Source organism: Thermobia domestica, chromosome 9 (assembly GCF_964235325.1).
Source record: "Thermobia domestica chromosome 9, izTheDome1.hap1.1, whole genome shotgun sequence".
NCBI lineage: Eukaryota > Metazoa > Arthropoda > Insecta > Zygentoma > Lepismatidae > Thermobia > Thermobia domestica.
The window spans coordinates 180,298,868-180,321,557 of record NC_137462.1 but is presented as its reverse complement, the minus strand read 5'-3'; the positions used below and the strand labels follow the sequence as shown (position 1 = coordinate 180,321,557).

Here is a 22,690-nt window from a genome sequence, read left to right as displayed (position 1 = left end):
TAAGAGAAGACAGACAGTAATAAATACAATTTACTCATGTAGAATAAAAACTGGTATTATTATTATTATTAGTGTTATTGGCGACAAATGTTCTATCGATTTACGTATATTACTTTTTTTATTATGAAGTCGTAGAGTTGCTTCATTTTGGGATATGTACTGTCTTCCTTCAAATGTCATTTTGAAGAGCTTAATGATAGCGTCCCTTTCAGTTTCACCGTAATGAGTGGTCAGGTTATCGTGCATCATCATTTTCTAGGACTACAGATTTATTTTATTTATTTATTTGTGTTCTTTTTCATCTTTGGGGTATTTTTCCCATTAAATGCTAATAATATTGTAGATTATGTACATATATAATTAAAACTAATGTAAATAATGTTCCATTTTTATGTTTTTTAGTCTATATTTCAAGTACTTCCTGCACGCGGGTACTGTTCGTCGAGGCTTAGGGGTTATGTAGGTTAAAAATACATGAAAAAGGCAAATCATTCAGGTTAATATCAACATTCAGTAACCAACTTTATATTTATATATATATATATATATATATATACAGAGAGAGAGAGAGAGAGAGAGAGTGTTTCAAAACACCAAGATAAGACAAAAAGTATAGACCAACCTGGGTGCACAAATGCTTCCTTTCGGAGTTATAGGCTGCCGAAAACCTGAAGAAATGAACTTTGAAGGCCCATAGCTCCAAAACTATGGGACCTACCGTAGTCGGGTCAAGATTTCACTTAGGAACTAGTATGTGCCCTGTCCAAATATCCAAGTTTCAGAATCCTGCGGTACTTCCGCAACAAGTGTTATAGAGGTAGTTGGTGAGTACTTCAGATTATATGCCTGTAGCCAAACTCCCTCTATAAAAATTGTTGCATCAGTATCTTAGGATTCTAAACATGTATTTTTGGATAGGGTACATACTAGTTCCTAAGTGAAGTCTTGACCCGACTACGGTAGGTCCCATAGTTTTGGAGCTATCAACCTTTAAATTTCATTTTTTTTTTCTTGTTTTCGGCAGAATATAACTCCGAAAGGAAGCATTTGTGCACCCAGATTGGTCTATACTCTTTGTCTTATCTTGGTGTCAGGAATCACCTCCCAAACGTTGTTTTTGAAACACTCTGCATATATATATATTGTGTCAATTAAATAACGAGACTGGTGTCATAAATGTGATGTATTGCAAAGAAAGTTTCAATTGACTGTTATCCCCTTCAATATACTCCCCTCCCCTATCAATACACCGCTGCATTCGTGCCTTCCATTGTTCAAAGCAATGCTGTAGATCAGATGTCACACTGTTCAACAACTCTGCCATTTTTGTTTCACCCCTTCCACAGACTGAAAATGTGTTCCCTTCAATGCACTTTTCACTTTTGGGAATAGATAAAAGTCACAGGGAGCCGGGTCTGGGGAATACGGAGGATGGTCGAGCACAGGAATGCGCTTGGCTGCTAAAAACTGCTTCACAGAAAGAGCATTATGGCCAGGCGCATTGTCTTGGTGGAGGATCCATGCATCGTTCTACCACAAGTCAGGTCTCTTCTTCCTTATTCTTTCCCTCAGTTTGATTAGGACTTCTTTGTAGTAGGTCTGATTCACCGTTTGATCCTGAGGCACCCATTCAGTCATGATGATACCCCTGATTTCGAAGAAAGAAAAAAAAAACTATGAACATTGCCCTCACTTTCGACTTGCTCATTCGTGCTTTTTTCATTCTTGGCTTTGTGGGAGTCTTCCAATGCATTGATTGACGCTTAGTCCCATGCTCGGGCTCGGGGTCATACTGGAAAATCCATGTTTCATCACATGTGGTGACACGTGTTAGCAAGTCTGGTTCTGCTTTGAGTCGTTCCATGACGTCACAACAAATAGTCTTTCGAATGTGTTTTTGTTCTTGAGAGAGGTTTTTCGGGAGTTTTTGTACAAACTTTTGTCATGTTTAAATTGTCTTACTATCTCTTTGTTAATGTTCGCCATGTCTGCGATCATCCGAATGCTCAGACGTCTGTCTTTCGGCACAAATTCATTAATTTTTGGAACATTTTCGTCCGTTCTTAAACTCAAAGGGCGGCCGGGTCGTTCATCATCTTCAATCTCCTCCCTACCTTCTGAAAATAGTTTGTGCCATTCGAAAATTCGCGCACGTGACATAGCATTATCACCATTCACCTCTTTTAACATTGCATAACATTCCGACGGTGTTTTTTAATTTTACCAGAAATTTGATGTTAATGCACTGCTGGGGGCCGCGGTGGCTCAGTGGTAGAGCGTTAACCTCTGGTGCTTGGGGTTTCGGGTTCAAACCCTGCTCCCGCCAAGTGAACTTTGTGATGGACAAACACCGTGTGCGTGGGTTTTCTCGGGGTTCTCCCGTTTCCTCCCACTTTCTTCATTCCACCATTTCATTCATCTCTCATCATCACCGTCTCCTTTAGCCTAACCGGCATAACCGTGGGACGTAAAACTCAAAAATTTCATTTCATTTTTTTTAAATGCACTGCTCAACTTTACTGTTCACCATGATTCTGGCACTACTACAGAACACTGTCCTCTTCATGCAAGCCTGCAAAGAAAAGAAAAGCTTTCAGAATCATGAAAACAAACAGTGGCTGCTCATGAAGGTTCAAGACCAACAACACATCATTAGCTACCTCCTCCCCACGATCCTGCGCGACAGGAGGTGGACAGTCTCGTTATTTAATTGCCACATCTCGTGTATATATATATATATATATATATATATATATATATATATATCCTAGGGGAAAGAAAAAGAGACGGGTCCAGAGTCCAATCCTGACAACGTCAAGATAGGGTCAAAAGTTCATGGCCGAAGAAACAAAGCATCTTCAGTTAATTCTAGTCTACGTAAAGACAACTTATTTTGAATGATTATAATGTATTCTTCATATCTTGTCTTCATTTTGCTATGTGCATTTTTTTTTTTTTTTTTTTTTTTTTTTTTTTTTTTTTTTGGTAAGCTAAACATCTTGTAAGTCGAAGACTTCACTGAGGCATGGTAGCTTACCTGTGAAGCAAAAGTTTGTGTGAATTTTCTCGGAATTTTCCTGTTTCCTCCCACATTATCACTTCACAAATTCTTTCACAATCGCTTCCATTTATCATACATTTCCTTTAGCCTAAAGGATATAATTGTGGGACACGAAACTAGAAATTTTATTTTCAAGACTTCCAGGGTAAGGCTACATATCGCGACATTTCTCATACATCTTCAGTACTGAAAAGGGCATTACACTAAAATAAACAATAAAAGTATCCATATATCGGCGTAAGTTTCTATATGAGTAACTCAGCAATCTTAAGTGTCATAGTTTAGAATGTGTATTTTGTTTAGAGTCGCGTGAAATTATTTGAAATTAAGTTATTTTAAATTATTACAAAGAGAAGTACAAGTTACAAAATAATCGGCATTTAGGACGGTCATTAGTCATTTGTGGTGCAAGGGTTTGCATAGATCGTCAGTCTCTAAATGGTATAATCATGGGACGATTATTAATCATCCATCTCTAAAGGATATAATTGTGGGACATTTAATTAAAGTATTTCATTTAATTTTTCGAGTAAGAGCACGTCTTTCGAAATAATTTTACGTTTTCTCTACCACTTAAAAAACCTCGTTTAATACTACTTCATAGCTTTCTGTTCACATTGAAGTTCAAGAAATGAATTAGAGTATGAAATATTCAGTATACGAATGTTATACAGGTGTCTAAAAAATCAGGACGGGCAATATGATACACGGAGTGTAGAGAAGGTTTAAATATAATAATTATAGGAAGGAAATTTTTTGAATGGACAACGAGATTCGTCCGTCATTTTGGATTGAACTCGAGCTTTTTTTATGAGGCTAGGGTCATGTGGTGTATATTTTAGAGCTAGAATTTGTTCAGAAACACTAGAATTTGTTCAGAAACACTAGAATTTGTTGAAGTCAATTTTGAAATACCCTGATAGGTTAGAAGTAAAATAATACTTCGTGTAACACGTGTAGTTCATGAAAAATTTTGTTTCTATGTTTGCGGATTTGTCTTGATGTTTCAGCGACATCCCAAGAGGATATAGACAGTTTTATTAGCTGGCGATCGTACTTGAATGAAAGTTTTCAGGACTTTCAATGAACGAGAATTTGATGAGAAACCAGTCTGGCAGTAGTTGCAACTTCAAGCCACAGAATTGATAGAAGATAAAAACAGTTCTGGCCATGTTCAGGGTACATATGTTTTTAGCTGCAATAGTCAAGAGTCCAGACAAGGTACTTGCCGATTCCCTAGAACATCATATTCCTTGAAGCAGGCTCTGTCCACAGGATCGTAAACAAACATTATTGGCTCTATTCAGATAGCAACTGAAACATCTGGTGGAAGAGACCCAGATCGTAGGTTCAGTTCTGTGAATAAGTGTTAGCACCGTAAGACACTGATCCCGAAATTGCCTGCAAGTTAATTACTGTTTAGTGATGGCTAATTCTTAAGGGGTTGATAGGTTATGAAGCAAAATGCACGATACTGGTCTCCTTACAACACGATATGAACGAATCCTTGTAAGGTACAAGGGTCGAAAAGAGTGACTTTATTGTGCGGAATTTGGAGAACGTAACATTACCCGGCCAATTTAATCAAAGACTCGGTAACCGCACCTATCTATCTGCAGATTTTGGATGAAGTAGTTATGTGTTTGGTGTTAAATGAACAGGACACGTTACCTCTTTATTTTCAGTACGATAAATCACAAACCCAACATGATATTGGTGTTCGGGCTTGACTGACTCAGCAGTTTTCCGGGTGTTGGATTGGACGTCGGGGTTCTGGGTAGACGCCACCACGTTAACCAACCAAATGGAAGGACACCATGTGGAACATATTCTGTAATCGTCATGAGCCATTCCATGTGAAATCAACCAAATTTCAGGGAAAAAAAGAAGAAAAGAAACGTCGTCTCAGAATTTGATAAAACTTGGTGTACATGTATTCCCCTATGATAGATGATCATGCACCAAATTTTAGCCCTGTACCCTCTGTGGTTTCAGACAAATTTGATGTTTTTTGTAGAACCTTGTTACCTTCATTTGATCCTATGTTCCTAAATATTGAAGTACAGTTCGCAGCATAGAAATCGTTACACAAATTCTAAGTCCAAATTAATAATAAGCTCTTGCCCCGTTTTCTTATGCATCCAGAAATATATGTCTCAATCGATTAGTTGCTTCTAGTATTCAATCCAACTCCTCCCCCACCTCCACCTCTCCATGTCTAAAGCAGTGTGTGTGACGTAGTACACTCTTTCCATTCAGCGGAAAAAGAAACAGGAATCAAGTTTACAACGTTATAGATTTAAAACAGTCTTTTCCATTCGTTTGTTCTGAAATATTTTTAAGAGCCTAAATTAAAAAAAAAAAAAAAAAAAAAAGTCTCACAGTGTTCCCGAGCTTTATAAATACCTTTAGTTTCATTTCATTATTTCCCTTCTTTAAAGACTGCAAGCTAGTAAGATGCTCCCTAAGAAATCTATCGAAATTGCCAATAACGGCAGTAGGTTTTGTGCTTCCTGAAGTCTGTAATGCACGCACAGAGCTATAAATATCTACTGACAGAAATGAGTGTTATTCAATGATTCATTTAATTTCTTTTCAGTAATTGCAAGCAAATGTTCCAGGGGCGTCATTTGGGCAGGACAGGAGGGTGTAATTTCCCCTCCCTTGAGCTTCATAAATGCGTATTGTTTGATCAAGTGAATAATAATACACTAATAAAAAGTGAAAATTTTATGTCGGCGGAGAATCACCCCCCCTCCCCCCAAATAAAATCTAGAAGACATTGCATTTAGCAACAAACCTATAGAGTTACGATAGCACATTACTAGTTTCAAGAGTCGAAGGTTTGATCTCAAGCCATATGAGTTCCTGGGCGACATTGAGAGAGAGCGAGAGATTCAAGTATGGAGACAGAGAGGAATGATTTATATACACAGATTTAGAATTGGGGGAAGAAATGATCGGACGTCATTCGTATTATGACGAAAATTGTGATTTTGTGAAACAGTAGAAGGGAAGGTTTCGAACTGCGAGGATCACATTAGGCAGTTGTCGAATTAAGGTGGAGAACTCTTTTTAGAGCATCAGATGATTACGAAGGGAGAGAAAGATCTTGAGAACTTAGGAATTAAGGATTTAAAAAATCTGTAGCTTCCGAGACGGGTTTCGAACCACGAAGCTTGTTGTTATCGAACTATGACTTTATCCATTCTGCTACGGAGAACTCATTCACATACGTTTTCCTTTAGCTACGTTGAAAGCTTACTTAATGGGATATTCCAAAATTTGACTTGGTGGATGCGCCGTTCGGATAGGACGTAAACCTCTTGTAACTTAGTTACAATGTGCATAATGAGCTTCCCCTTGTCCAGGAAACTTTTCAAAGCAGTAAAATTTGTTATTATTGTGTTAATTAAGTTATATTTGATAGAACCATCTGATAAAGTAGTGCCAAACTCTGTGCGTCATTGTCTGTTACGTGAATGGTTAATGTAAATTACTCCTACGTGGATGGTCCGAGCTTCGAATAAAGACCATTCTTATTGGATATTTTCTTTGAGCTACGTTCATACTGTGCATTCCATAAGTTCAGTTTTGAAGTAATGTAACAGCTAGTTTAATTCGAAATTATTTTCAAATATGATATTTGTTATTACTCCTCACTTGTTTGTAGCCCTGCATAAATGCAAAATTGTTTTAAAAGTACATTTTACTTTCAAGTATGATTGTTTAAAAAAAAGGAACTTGTCCTTCAACTTTAATTTATAATCATTTTCTATTTCTTAGTTATAATAACATTTTCTATTTATATTGTATTCTATGTTATACGTGTATTATGTACATTTTATGTCTTACATTTGAAGAGGAGCTTATGACAATTCAGAACAGCAGGGACATACACTGGGTGCAGGCCTTGGCAATCCAGAGCTCCTGCCCCGACAAAATCACTACTTTTCTGTCAATTATATCTTATTTTACAGATGATGATAGACATTTTAGTAAAATATGCCCTCAATCGCTGAAATAAATTCCTGTCAAGCTTTCGATCGCTGAAATATATTCCTGTCTACGCCCCTGCAAAGCAGTGACGATTTTAGGTAGTGATCAGTTAGTAATGCCTCCCTGGAGCAACGACACTTCCCCAGAAGTCATATCTCCGATAATTCCGAATGTGATATGAGTATTTGTGCATTTTCACTTTTCACTCTGTGTATTGAAACGCACCAAAAAGGAACTGTTCTGACGTCTTCACTAATTCTCCCTATGACCCCATGCCAATAGGACCAACCTTGAACATATCCACATCTGAAATATCACCTTTTATGTCAAAAACTACCCATTCGACACGAATATAGGATATTTTTGATTCTTTTTTCCTGTCACCCTCCCATTGTCAACTCCATGCCAACCAAGGCTTAATTTGGACTTACGCAGCATTCACAGTGTCACTATTTATCTTTGCACATGAATTCGACACTAATATCGTTCGTATTTGACTATTTTTACATGTCACCTTCACCTCTTGGTAGGGATGGTTTCAGTGTTTCGCCCCCACAACTCTGGAGGAATTTCAACCAACGTAAGTATAATTAGAAATTACCATCTGAAAAACAATTTTACGGGTGGTCTTTTTCGAAGAGGAATTCGTTAACTACTTTTCAAATATCAATGTATTGTCTTTTTTGCTTTCCAAGCAATGTCTTTTAGATTTTATTCGGGGGAGGGGTGATTCTCCGCCGACATAAGATTTTCACTTTTTATTAGTGTATTATTATTCACTTGATCAAACAATACGCATTTATGAAGCTCAAGGGAGGGGAAATTACACCCTCCTGTCCTGCCCAAATGACGCCCCTAGAACATTTGCTTGCAATTACTGAAAAGAAATGAAATGAATCATTGAATAACACTCATTTCTGTCAATAGATATTTTATAGCTCTGTGCATGCATTACAGACTTCAGGAAGCACAAAACCTACTGCCGTTTTTGGCAATTTCGATAGATTTCTTAGGGAGCATCTTACTTGCTTGCAGTCTTTAAAAAAGGGAAATAATAAAACTAAAGGTCTTTATGAAGCTCTGGGAACACTGTGAGACTTTTTTTTTTTTTTTTTTTTAATTTAGGCTCTTAAAAATATTTCAGAACAAACGAATGGAAAAGACTGTTTTAAATCTATAACGTTGTAAACTTGATTCCTGTTTCTTTTTCCGCTGAATGGAAAGAGTGTACTACGTCACACACCTGCTTTAGATAAGAAGTGGGGGAGGAGGTGGATTGAATACTAGAAGCTACTAATCGATTGAGACATGTATTTTTGGATGCATAAGAAAACAGGACAAGAGTTTATTAATAATTTGGACTTAGAATTTGTGTAACTATTTCTATTCCACGAACTGTGCAGAAAAAAATAATATACCATTTTGAAGAGGAAAGAATAGGCTACAATATATGTCAGGAACATTTATTTGAAAATTAAATATCATTTTCGGTAAATCCCGGGAAAATTTTGGATCATGATATCTCAGAAACTGCCCATTTGATTTCCTTGAAATTGGGTACCAAGTTGGGCATACGTTGCATACGTTCGGCATAAGTGTACAAAATGTCAACTTTGGCCAATAATGGGCCTGGAGTCTACAATGATTTTCGTGTGACCATGTCAGGAGAGACACCTGGGGTGCCAATGTGGCAACTTGCCAATTTGTCAGTACTGGTGAAGTAAGGTGTAACTGACCTAGCAGTAATGTTTTTCTGGTGCAATCTGTAATCCAGTAATGTTGTGGGGATCTTTGGAATATTCCATTATCAATCGTCGTACATTGCATTGACCTAAATATGTGAACATTCTGGAATGTTCTCGAATCATCTGGAACATTTTAGAAGGTTCTAGAACCGTTTAGAATATTCTGGCAGGTTCGTTACCTGTATAAAAGCAGAGGACATTGACACTGCATACCAGTAAGCTCTTAGTTCTAGAGTGGACAACAAGTCTAGCTGGAAGTGTCTATATAGTGTTCAGGCATAGCTAGTGAGATCACAGTGACTATACAGTACATTTCCAAATGTCAGTAGTGGATAGTCCCGTAATTCAGGTGCAGCATTATCTGTAACTGTGTGCATTCAGAAGCTGCATTGCTGCTTAGGTGATTCCACTATGTCAGCGTTGCCACGCCTTTACTGTGTCAATCCATTTGGCAGTCATAGCAAAAAAGTGAGGGTTGGACTTCGCCTGGTGCAAGCGTGAATGGCAGAACTGGCTTCACAACTCAAAACTGAGTGTCTGAGCAAGATGTGCAACAAGTGCAGGAGGAAAATAAGTAGGCGCCGTTTCAGAGCAGCTTACGTACAAGCAAGTGATCTCCAAGAATCGTCTGATGGGCAGTCTCTTAGTGCAAATCCTGATCAGCCTTTCACATCACCTGACGCAACAATTGACGTATTGAACCAAAGCTTTCAGGTACCTGGTGCGTCACCAATTCAGAAAAAGAAGCTGAAGTGTTTGGCACCCCAGGTGTTTCTCCCGACATGCTGACACGAAAATCATTGTAGACTCCAGGCCCTTTCTTGGCCAAAGTTGACATTTGGCATATTTATGCCGAACATATGGAACTATCTTGGTACCCAATTTCAAGGAAATCAAATGAACAGTTTCTGAGATATCACTAATCCAAAATTTTCCCGGGTTTCCCGGAAAATGATATTTGATTTTCAAATAAATGTTCCTGACATATATTATAGCCTATTCTTTCCTCTTCAAAATGGTATATTATTTTTCTCCCTAGCTCAATATTTACGGGAGATGTGATCAATTGAATTTAACAAGATTCTGCAAAAATATAAAATTTGTTTTTTTTTCACACTGTACTCTAAAACTACAGGGGCTACAGGGCTACAATTTGGTGCATGATCATTTCTCGTAGAGGCCTACATGTACACCAAGTTTCATGGAAATCTGACACCATGAGGTTTTGGGCTTGGTTGATTTCACATGGAATGCCCCTCATGATGTTCTGCCTTATTGTGTAATGTCATGCTTTATTCCCAAGTATTTGACACATGTAATACGAGGTAATACAGTATTGGATCTCAAATATTGGAAAATAGACTAACCATAATGTTTCTGAACAGATGAAACATGACCCTACTTCCACTTAAAATGTTGGGTTGAATTCAACATGGAGGATGGACCTCGCAGTACATCCAAAAAGTTTTTCCCATCGTCTTGCGAAATAAAAGGAAGTTTTTTATTTTTTTCTTTCTTTATTCTTCAAATGTGCTGCAGGTACAGGATTCTGGTTCCAGATAAACAGGTTTCCACATTCAAAATGGATAAATATAATGGAGAATTTAATTGGTGACTGTTTTCCGTCACTTTTGTAAAATTTTCATTTCTTTAGTCATTGTGGCTAATATGTTGTTAATGATAAATATATTTGCACATTCTTTTTTAGAGACTATGTTTTTTAAACTTGTTTTAGACTATGCATATATAACACTGTATATATATAGGTGTGTTGTTTGATAAAAATGTAGTACTAGCTTATATTTATTTCGAGTCCTTCCGAATTTTGGTACTGATGTTTCTCATTTTCTGTTTTGCGCGATTTAGTTATAAAATAATACAAACACCTGATATCTATCTGTAGTGTACTTGAACTAGTTTGTTAGTAAATCTTTGAAATAGTTGTTGATTCTGGATATAATTCTAGACAGGAGTGAATTTTTGTGCATATGAGTTGAGAAATTTTTCTTTTCGCAGGTCTTGAAAATGATGGTGGGCAACAACTTGAAAGACACACAGTTGCAGCAGATTGTGGATAAAACTATTCTTTTCGCAGATAAAGATGAAGACGGAAAGATATCTTTCGAAGAATTCTGTTCGGTAAGTAGAACTATGATTTGAAATGAGATATCTGGGCTTTTGACATCTATGGCCATGGTAACCCGTTCACGTATGAGGGATGATGTCCCTTGGCAGTCACACTACCCGAGGAATCGGGGAGGAAAAAGGTGGGCAGGGACCGATTTTTGAGATACCATCCCGACATTTACCTGGTGTGAATTAGGAAAACCTCACTCAGAATGACTGGCCTGAAAAAGCCTTTACACTTTTTCGGCCGAGTGTTCCCACCAGGAATCAAACTTGTGATGTTTTGCATCAAAGGAGCCACTGTTCGGTTATTTGATACTTGCTGGTACTAAGTATTAACTACGTAATGTGTATCTTTATTGGGATTCTCTGAAATGAAAATAGTTTCGATACGGAATTAGTACATTTCATATTAATTAATTTTCTCTGTTACTGCACATACTTTCGGGAAGATAGATTTGAATGACGTGAGCACTATCTTTTACCAGAGTTTACTGGTTTGAAAACCCTGGAAAAGTCATAGAATTTTCAATATGTTTTGGGAATTTGAGTGATAGGTTAAATTTATATTGTAAAATACAGAAAATTTAATGAATGAATGTTTTCGCTACAACGAAACCATGCCTTGGTGCGACAGTTTTCCCGATGTTTTCAGTTTCTTTTTCTAAAGAATTTTACTTGATATACTCTTTTTATAGTATGAATCTACTCATTTCTCTTTGAAGAAAAGCTTTTAAGGTGTTAGTCTCTAATTTCAAGTAGATGATTATCTTGAAATATGAAAAACTCCTGCCATGCTCAGAACGAATTTTATGACGCACGAGTCCGTATTTAGGGACACGTTTCAAAACCCAGATTTCCTTTAAAAAAAAAGCGTTTCGCATGTGGTGGAATCTAAAACATGGATAGTTAGATAGAAACTATTCTAGTTTCTAAGTAATTCCTTTAACCGCATTCAATAGATTCCTTAATTTTCTAGCAGGCGTTTTAAAGTAAATGTTTCACATTTGCTGATTTGAAACTATGTGACATTTTACCTGCTCACACGGACTCCTCTTGTTTTGGTATGAATATTTCACCAGCGAATTTTCTTTATATATTAATTCTATAGCAAAACATGTACATTCATACAGGCAAGGAAATTTTAACCTTATGAATTAAATTTTAAAATATTTCTAGTTCACTAGCGAAAACGAAATACATATATTCGAAATCAGAAAGAAAAACAAAAAAAAAAAAAAAAAAAACAAAAACAAAAAACAAAAAAATGAACACAAAGTGATATGTTTTGCCATCTTGCAGATTTGATTCATAAGGTTGAAATTTGCTTGCTTGTACAAATGTACATATCATGTTTTGCCATCTTGGTATAGAATTAACACCTTACTTATTTTTCGGGAATTTGGTTATGTTCATCACACAATACTTCCTTTTTTATTGAGTATTTGTGATGACATCCTTGTACACCGTAGGTTTATTGTATGTGTGAAATTCAGTCCTGCCTATTTTCCTTCGTTATAATTGTAGCTATGATGAAGAAAATTGCATTTAACAAGATATTGTTGGAGAAGGAAATTCATACTGAGTTGTCAAAATAACAGTCGACAAATTTTCAGGTTAACTGCGTTTTGTGTAAATGAAACTACCTTTAAGTAATAGAAAAACAGATGATAGAGAACATCATTCATTGGGCACGGTGGATCAATGGTAGAGTGCTTACCTCTACGTGGGGTCCCCGGTCCGATCTCCGGCCATGTAAGTTTGTAGTGGACAACATCGTGTCCGTGGGTTTTCTCGGGGTACTCCCATTTCCTCCTAATTCCTCATTCCACCAATTTTTCCATCATCTTCCATTTGCCTTGATCGTAGTCTCCTTTAGCCTAAAGAGCATAATCGGGAGAAAAGTGGGGTTAAAGTGAAATATTTAATTTCATTTCAAAATATTCGTTATCTGAACAGGAAAGAAATATATCACTCTCGACGTATGGATAAACATGTCTGGAAATCAGAAAGAACTCAATTCCGAGAACGATGTTGCAAGTACTTTATTTATGAATACTGCTCAGAAAATTTCTACAGAAAAATCTCATTCTTAATGAGGATAAAACTATGCAGAAATTCTCTGCAAAGACCAAGTTACACGTGTGGGAATTTCTTTAGTGTTTGCATTCAATTATAAGAAACCAACTCCTCAGTTCTTAAGGGGAGCAGCTAATGCAGTTCCGTTATGTCTTTATAGATATAAAAGAAATCCTGACTGACTGACTGATTAACGCTCAGGCCAAACCGCTTAAACTAGAAACTTAAAATTTGGACATGTCGTAGGATTTGTGAATGCAAGGTCCCACTGGAAATTTGACGGAAAGAGGAAAAAGTGGAGTGACAGTTATCATCTTAAAATGTCCCTATCTCGGAATCTATGAATGTTAGAGACATTAAAGTTAATAAACGGACTTCCAATTTCAAACAATTAGAATGTTTCAGCGCTTTTTGATATTTAACTTAGAAAGAAAGAAAAGGAGGTGAGAAGGAAAAATAATTGCAAATTAGAATAATTATAACAAGACGTCCATATCTCGGAATCTATTAAGGTTAGAGAGATGAAATTCAGTACTTGGATTTCTCATTTAAAATAATTAGACACGTGTTTCTCCCTTTTCTGATATTTACCCCAGAAGGGAAGAAAAAAGCGGTTAAAAAAATAGGGCTTGAAATTGTTAAAAATAACATGTCCATTTCACGAAATCCGTTAAACTTAGAGACATGAAATTTGATATCTAGTCGAGTTTTCATTTAAAATAATTAAAGATGTGTTTAAGCGTTTTTCGATATTTCTCCTAGAAGGAGAGGAAAAAGGATGGGAGTTGTAATTGTGAAAGTAATATGGCTTTATCTAGAAATCCCTTAAGATTAGAGACATGTTAGAGATATTAGATGTTTCAGACCGTAGGCCGAGTTAATGCGAGAATGTGGGGGCGAAGTCCCCAGCTAGCCGAAGGCTAGTTTGCATATGTTTCGTGATAATGAAGTGGCTGATAGTGTGAAACTTCAGAATGAAAAATTGCAAATACCTAGGTACAGTTGTTTTTGGATTAGAATCTTACTCCAAGAAGGAACATTTGAAAAGCATGAGAACAAAGAATAGAACAAGGTAACCCCCTCCCCCCCAAAAAAAAGTTCTTGCAGTTTTTGATGTCCCGTTAATCATGCGCTCACAGAGACGAAAGGAAATGACGCATGTGCCTGCCAAGCGATCGGAAGTCAGCTGACCATCGACCTTCAATAATACAGGTTGTTGTGCACATACAGCAGTCATAGCTCGTCCAGTGTCGAAGGTAGGAGGTACTCGTTGGCTTTGAAGAAGGTATAAAAGGTATAAATTTTTTAAAAAATTCTTGGACAGACCAACAGTTAATTGGAAATTCTGTAATAAATGAGAAAAGTTGTCAAAATATTACTCGAAATTCACGATGCCTTCAAATGACTAGAATGTAAGAGCTATTTACAGAAGGTTGATTTCAAATAATTACCCCTGCTTACAGGTGTGGGGCCGCGGTGGCTCAGTGGTAAAGCGTTCACCTTTGGTGTATGAGGTCCCTGGTTTGATCCTACCTCGCGCCAAGTGAGCTTTGTGGTGGACATACACCGTGTGTGGGGGTTTTCTCAGGATTCTCCCGTTTCCTCCTACTTTATTCATTCCATTCATTTCTCATCATTACCGTCTCTTTTTAGCCTAGCCGACATAAGCGTGAGACGTAAAACAAAGATTTCATTTAATTTTCTTGCTCGCAAGGGTGACCGATCGATTGAATCAAACAGCAGGTGAAAGTCAAAGGCCTCTAGTATCGCGTCAAGTTCGCTCCAAAATAGTAGATACCCTGTATATATTCCTAATTCCGTACATAGTCGTAATGGCCATGTTCCACAGTTGCTTATAAATCCGTAAATACAAGGAATTCGTTTATATATATAACATCAGAAAACATATTTCAAGCACACTGTTTATAGTCGAGAAGACTGTTTTGTAGGCATGCAGAATTTCACCCAACGAATATATTCGACGAATTACGTCTTTCAGTTTTCTTTGTAAAAATGAAAACTATTTTTTAAAAAAAGCTCTTACAGTGTTTTTCGAATTATAGAAAAATATACTTCTTGCTCAATAATCTTATTTCTGCTGATATATATCAATATTGGCAGACATTGGTGAAATTCCTACATTGTTTTTGACTTGAACAATTGGCTGTTGGATTTTTGCTCTGATCTTAATATGAGGTTGTCTAAAAAGTATTGAACCTTTGGAGCTGAATAACATTATGAAACCACATATGCATCGTTTTCTCGATGGAACTCCTCCGTGGCTAAGCAGTTATTGTACGCGCCTTTGGCGTTCGATTCCCGGCGGGAGCTCACGTGGTTCGGATTCAACGTTAACCAGTAGGTCCACGTCTCATATAGCCTCGCTGCTGAACAGGACGTCAAACTCAGCAACAACAACATTTTCCTCGATGATTCTCTGCCATTTTTCGCCAATCATAATCCTCTCGCTATTGCATTTCTGTGGTTTCGGTTCAAAACATTGAGACACGTTGGTCTTACGGGCCTCTTTTAAACTAATTTAACGTCGTTCAGGGAGTTCTGCGGAAACAGAAATAAATAATAGTCTGTCGGTGCAAAGTCCTGGTTATACGGTGGATGCATTAAATCTCCCAGCCAAGTTCTCTCAATTTCTGACAGGTCAGTAAAGATGTATGCGATCTGCATTATCAGCATGGTGTACGACATTCTTCATGTTGACCAGTACCGGTCGTTCTTTTGAATTGTCAAATGTACTCGCGCTAATTGTCGACAGTACAGGTCCGAGTCTGTCGTTCTACTCGGCGGCAGCAACTTGTGATGTGATGTACGATGTCCTTCCATCCCACTAAACGCACAGCATAATGGGCTTTGCCACAGACAGTTGACCTTCTTGCTTCGACTACAATCTTTTTCCCCACATTGTTGCCAGCTATCTACTTTTCCTCACTCGTGATCAGCCGTAGAGAAATGGCTCGAGTTCGTTACATTTCAGTAGAGAGAGATTCGTTTGAATAAGATCATGTAGTTCCCAAACGTCGTTTCTTATAGTCAGCTTTCTCTAAATGTTTCAGCACTGTTTGGTGATGGATTCTCGAGTTCGTTACATTTCAATAGATAGAGATTCGATTGAATAAGATAATGTAGCTCCCAAACGTCGTTTCTTGTAGTCAGCTTTCTCTAAATGTTCTAACACTGTTTGGTGATGATTCTCGAGTTCGTTACATTTCAATAGAGAGAAATTCGACTGAATAAGATCATGTAGCTCCCAAACGTCGTTTCTTGTAGCCAGCTTTCTCTAAATGTTTCAACACTGTTTGGTGATGGATTCTCGAGTTCGTTACATTTCAATAGAGAGAGATTCGATTGAATAAGATAATGTAGCCCCCAAACGTCGTTTCTTGTAGCCAGGTTTCTCTAAATGTTTCAACACTGTTTGGTGATGGATTTTTAGGTCATTGGCCATGTCATGACTGCTTACATACCGATCTTGGTCGATTTTTGCCAGAATGTCCTTTTTTGCTGTGATTGGTCGCCCACTGCGAGAAACATATTGGATATCGAAACCTCGAGAACGAAAGCGACGGTACCATGTTTCAGGTGTTGGTTTTGAAAACTTATCTTGCCCATAAACAGCTCTTTTTTTCCGGGATGTACGTCTTTATTGAAATGAAATTTTAAAATGAAGCACAGTTTTGTGTAAATTTCATTTTTTTTTTCTCCCTGCGAAATACCTTACATCTGATCAATTCAAACATCTTTTGCCTATGTAATAGCTTCAACTGTCAAGCGTCAAATAACATTAGGTTAGTCCCGCTGTGACTTATATACTAGACCTGGCCCCATAATATACCCCCATAAAAAAATCGAGGTCCAGAGAATTTGATTTTTGATTTGTGTTCTCGGATCATTATTGGATTAATTTAGCTTGGGTAGACATTTCTAATCCGGACCGATTAGGTTCTGAACGTCATTTTAACCCTTTCGATACGGTGCGCTTTTTGATGTTTTTGTCGACGAAGTTATGCAGGTGCTGCAGCTTCCCTAATTATCCTATTGAAACTTTCTATGGTGCGTTGTGTCGGCCAAAGACAAGGTTTTCAGATGCTGGTATATTTGTTTCAATCTAGCTAATAAGAGAGAAGTTATAAAGGAAAAAATGGATTTTTTTTTTTTTAATTTTCACCTACATTCGGGAATTAAAATTTCTCATGGCTGGAAACACTGCCACTAGATAGATGCAACTCATCTTAAAATAAACTTTGGTACACCACTAATATATCCGAGAAATATGTCGATATATAACAAACTAAGCATGTAATTTCAAAAACATATCATTCTACCTTTAAAAAATCACAATTTTCTGGACCTCATTTTTAAGAATGGCGAATATATTTTAATGATGACTTAATATTTCGTGGATCATGAGATCTACATTCAACATTCTTGTGTCAAGACGTAGATTATGAAGGTCAAATATTCTTATAAACATAGAAAATAACCTATCAGAGCAACCTTTTAGTCATTTTACAAAATAGCGAATATTATATAGGAAATTATAATGAATGTTATTTTTTTTTTTTGGTTTGAGTTATGCCATAGAGGTTAAAGACGTGACAATTTTCTTAAGCTATTGATTGATTATAGACGAATCCAAACCACTTTTTAGTTCAACTGTACCCCCACCGGGAATCGAACCCGGGACTATGCACTCAAGACATGCGTGCTAGCAACTAGATTAACTGTAGGTCTAACAGAAAGTTTTGATGAGGGCTGTAATAAATATCGAATAGACATGTATTGAAATAAACTAAATATAAATAGGTTTCAATCCTTTTATTGTGATCAGCAAACAATGTCTAAGACCACGAATAGAAGTAATTAACACAAGTAGATAAAATACATAAGTTTGCCTATGGGTACACAAGTATACAAATTCAAATTATAAAGAATACTCATTATAAGTAATGAATACGTGTATATAAATTTGTTTGATTTACATTTGTATGAAATACGTGACAATTTTCTTAAGCTATATAATTCAATAATGATGCAAGATTGCAAATCAAAAATGAAATTTTGTGAAACACGATTTCTTTTTACAAGCGTATATCGTGAAGCTGGATTTAATTATGTCCATTTGCAAGTACGCGTTTTTACAGTCACTTGCATTACATTTCCAGCATGACGAACATTTCAGAAGAGCGTATCGGCAGGATCATCTTTTCATAGCGCAGGTTTTGCAGTTACGTGTTCACTGAGTAGAGGCTTTAAAAATTTAATAGGTTTAAGAACACCAACGTTTTCCCATCGAAACTCACAGAGGCCTTTTGGAACATACGAACATCTTCTGAGTAAATAAAATGCTCTTTTAATGTGTCCATGCACGGACGATGACGTTGGCGGAAGGTCACTTAGTGGAACTGATCTCTTGAACTCATTGTAGCAAAGTTCATCAAAAGTGTCAGCATCACACTTTGTTTTCCACACTCGCACAAGATACTTATCGACGTCTTTGAAGTCACATTCGTCGTCAATCTCAGCAAATTCTTTTAGAAACTTGTGGTTCAGAGGCTAAAGCTCCATGCTTAGTTCCTATTTTGCTCATAATGTCATCACCTGTGAGAATATGGGCCTTGATGAGAATATTGTAAATCTCTGAGTTGAGTCTATGGTACAAAATATGAAGAGGGATGAAGCGTCTTTTTACACCTGTTCCATAACATATCCATAATTCTTCCAATCCTTGACTTATAAGAAGTGCAACAAAACGAAGTAACAGAATAATTACATCTGTGTTATTCGATAGAACAATTACTCACTTCAAACCTTTTCGAACTGCCCTCTCTACATGTGGAATGAACGAAGGTCAGCTCCCTCCAATTTGTATTTCAGTTCTTCCACAATATGGCCTGCACCGTTTGAATATATTTGTGCTGGCATCAATTCTTCATTAACAATCATTCCACTAGCAATAATTGGAAATTCTGAGTTTGCTGAAACATCAGTAATATTTCGCCGGATTAGCATCTCCAGATTAAGCTTGTTTTATGTAGATGACCATAATTTATCATGTTGCAAAGGCAAGGTGTAGAATTGGTTATGCATGCAAGTTCGATTCATCCAGCTGTAGACATTCGCCTGATTTTCTCACATTCTTTGAGCGAAAGTTCAAGATAACTGTCAAATATGATATGCAGTTCTTGCAGAGTGCATACTGATTTTGATATTCGTAGAACTCTGAACAACCTCTCCAAAATTTTTCATGGATGACAGCTTGACCGTTCGCAATTGGAACATATAATCCACAATAACAGCAGTGTTTAGTGCAGGGACTTTTTCGAAATAAAAATCACCAGGTGAAAGATATTTTTCTAATTCTTTAAAGAGTGTGTGTTTTACTGGTTTTGTCGCAGCATCTCCATCAAATAAAATGTTTGTTGGAAGAAGGTCGTGAGACATAATGTTCTTGATAGATTCCCCCCTTTCTTTTGCCACATCTATCTCTATGTGGACTTGGAAAAGAATTTTATTTGAGATCACCAGTGGAGCTTTTCTGGTTGCTGGTTCTGTTACACTGTTCAGATTAAAGTGTGGAAGGTTAGTTTTATTGATTAAGTCAAGAAACGATTTTACTTTCAATACAAACTTCTCCTGCTTCAGCTGTGTATATAATTCTGACCCATGTGAAAAGATATCTAATAGACGTGCCTTTACATCATTATTCACATGCTGTTTTGTGACAGTTATGCAGCCGCACAGGCTCAAACATTTCAAACGGATTTCCTCATCGCTGCATAAAATGAACAAGGCTCTCAACATTTCTATTGAAACGTTCTCCTCTCTTTCCCATTAGCTCACGGTGGTCCATTAATTTAGAATTAGTCACCTCTTTGAAAACGTTACAAATAGAAAGTACTTCGTGGTAAACTAGTTGCCATTGAGCAACATAGTCACTTTTACGTGTTTGACCGACAATTCCCTTGAAACTTTTCTGTGATCTCTGACTGGTTTGTTCTAATTTCATATCAGGAGCTACAGCATTGAATCGTTCTTCTTTGTCTTTGATCACGAAGTGTCCTTGAACAAATTTCTTGTGAAGGTACTTGTTTTCTACTTCTAGTTTTTTTTTATTCTTTCCAAATATCAGGAGCCATATCTCACATAGTTCATACAATCGAATTCACGAAACAGGAATGAGTGACCACAGTTTTTTTTCTGCAGCTCCCAGTCACCTTTTCTATCACCATGTACTAGGTTCTTCACTAGACCGATTAAAATTACATTTCCCCAGTACTTGCAAAGCTCTGACTTATCCTCGCACTCTTTGATAAACTCTTCAAACTTGGCTCTTAAGGTTTGTAATATTGAACGAAGTGTAGTAAATGTTGCCTGGCTTTGCATTGTGTGCCTTGCACATTTCTTCCATAACATCTGCGAAATCTTAATTTGTTATTCTTCTTCCGAAAAGGCCATCCAACGCAATGTTTCTATAGCCTCAGAGATGGCGAGCATACCCTGTAACGATCGCACATATTGAGTTCCGCTCAATACAGATTGCACAGTTTTGGGTCCAAAGATTTCAGTTTCAATAAGTGCATCTTCTATGCCCCATTCACTTAAATAACTTCCTACACACCGCAGGGCAACCTTTGTCACGTGAAAAATGCCCATTATTGGACAAAGATCACTAAATTCTTCTAGATTGCTCATACAGATCGCAGCAACAATACGGAAGACACCTTCGTCACAGAATATTGGGAGGATTGGTTGATCTTCAAGCTGAGGACGCACATTTTGGAATTTTTTTTATAGCTGTATATTCTGTTGCGTACTTTGCGACAGGAGATGGTATTACTGGTAAAAAGCCAACCGTTTTCATTAAGACGGTACTCTGGGAGATTAGAACATGAATTCCAGCCCATGGAGGAACTGGCTTGTGTTGATCTTTCAGTCCACACCGAATAAGAGTACTAACAAATTCAGTTTCCTTGGTTTTACAGACTGCAGTATCAGGCACTACATGATGCATATCCTCAGCCACTTGGAAACTTTCTGTTAAACCGGGACGTGTTTTTGGCTTGTAGTAGTTTTGCACACACTGACAAGGCAGCTGTGTTATAAGTTTACAACTTCGTGCCTGTATATTTAATGTTGACACTGATTACTTCCCTGCATTAACTCATTGGCACGGGCTTGATAAGGCACCATTGCCGTATTGTTGTGCCATATGTGCCGGACAAAGAAGAGCTGTCTTCAAAATCAACATTATCAAAGGCTGCAATTGTAAATGCTTTGTTAGTAAAGTGACTGCGGAGTGGTGTGCTGTTAGTTTCACATGATTTCACAGCGTAAGCTGCTAACAAGTTCCTGCTCCGTATTATGTCTTATAACTTGTTGATACACCTATCCTATTCATTGAAGTGACAAGCTCTTTACCTTTGCACTTGTTATAGATCGCGTGAACGGTCATCATGTGTAATGAAGTTTTCTTTCTTCTTTGATGAAGGTCATAAAACATAATTTGATAAATACAGTACATTCGTACAGCCAGCCAATTCATGGGATTGTTCTGCTCTTCTTCGCTTATATCTTCAAACCCATCATCAGTGTAGTTGGCATCTGTTCTTAAGTCAAAGGAATTTGCTTGTAATAGTTTTCCTTTACTAATATTAAACAAAACGGAAAAAGATGTCAAGAAAACGTCAGGCATTCTTATTGACTTCCATAATTTGCGGAGCTCTGAGGCATCACAGAATTTGTCCGTAAGTCCAAAATCTGTGTCTTTCAGGACTTCTCTTAAAATTCTTCCTGCTGATTTCACTGCATCCTGCGATCTTATTTTGGTTGCAAGATCTTCAGGAGTCAGATTTGCTGAAAATAGCATAAGCCTTTTTTTTTTTTTTCAGACGGACAAAAACGAATTTTGTCATCGTACACTCTCATTAGAAACATTTTAATCTCATTGTTACAAACACTTACTGTTTCATCCATGTTGGTCATTAATTCCCTGATATTACTGAGTGTGAATCCGTACCCAGCACTCAAGAGTGGTTCTAAAACCTCATTTGCTTTTTCAAACAGCGCGAACTTATCAAAGCGGGAAGCGAATCTTCTGTTGCTGGGAGCTCACGGCACGTTCGTATCTCCGAATATATGGACCCATACAGTTCCCGTGGGCATACAAATCTGCTGCAAACACGTGAACCTCAGAGTTAAGATCAGCAACACGACTGAAAAATTCATCTTGGAAGAAACTAGCTGCAAATAGAAACTTGTTTGCTCCTCAAAACTCACACACCCTGTATTTTCCTCCATCATTCCCTTTTGCCCTTATTCTGGCTAAACCACAGATAATACACGGAAGGTCCTCTGGTTTGTGATAAGATGTTGGAGCTTAGCGAGGGGTTGCCATAGATCTCCTTAGTTGATGGACGCTGGATTTGGCCGAAGCTGCCTTCTTGGAACACTCAGAATCTTGTTGCGGTACACTGGATTCTGCTAGTTGTTGATTAATTCTTTCCAGGTTTTTCTTCATTGTGTAAGACTTGTAGCACTTGTTGTTACAGTGATAAAATATTGGCTCTTGTTCACCAATCAATTTCAATCTTTTGTGGACTTAATCTTGTCTTATTTCAGCTGCGTCTCGAATTCGCTTCTGTCCAGCCTTGGTATATGTCAG

The 22,690-nt window shown here is 37.3% G+C and overlaps 1 protein-coding gene across 1 annotated transcript in view; it reads left to right on the top strand.

The window, feature by feature from the left end:
* LOC145660480 (calcineurin subunit B type 2) overlaps window positions 1–22,690 on the top strand; it is a 71,319-nt gene that overhangs the window by 39,377 nt on the left and 9,252 nt on the right. The window contains exon 5 of the mRNA XM_081725552.1: window positions 10,822–10,944. Coding sequence (XP_081581678.1) covers window positions 10,822–10,944 — 123 coding nt within the window. The remainder of the gene's footprint in view (window positions 1–10,821; window positions 10,945–22,690) is intronic.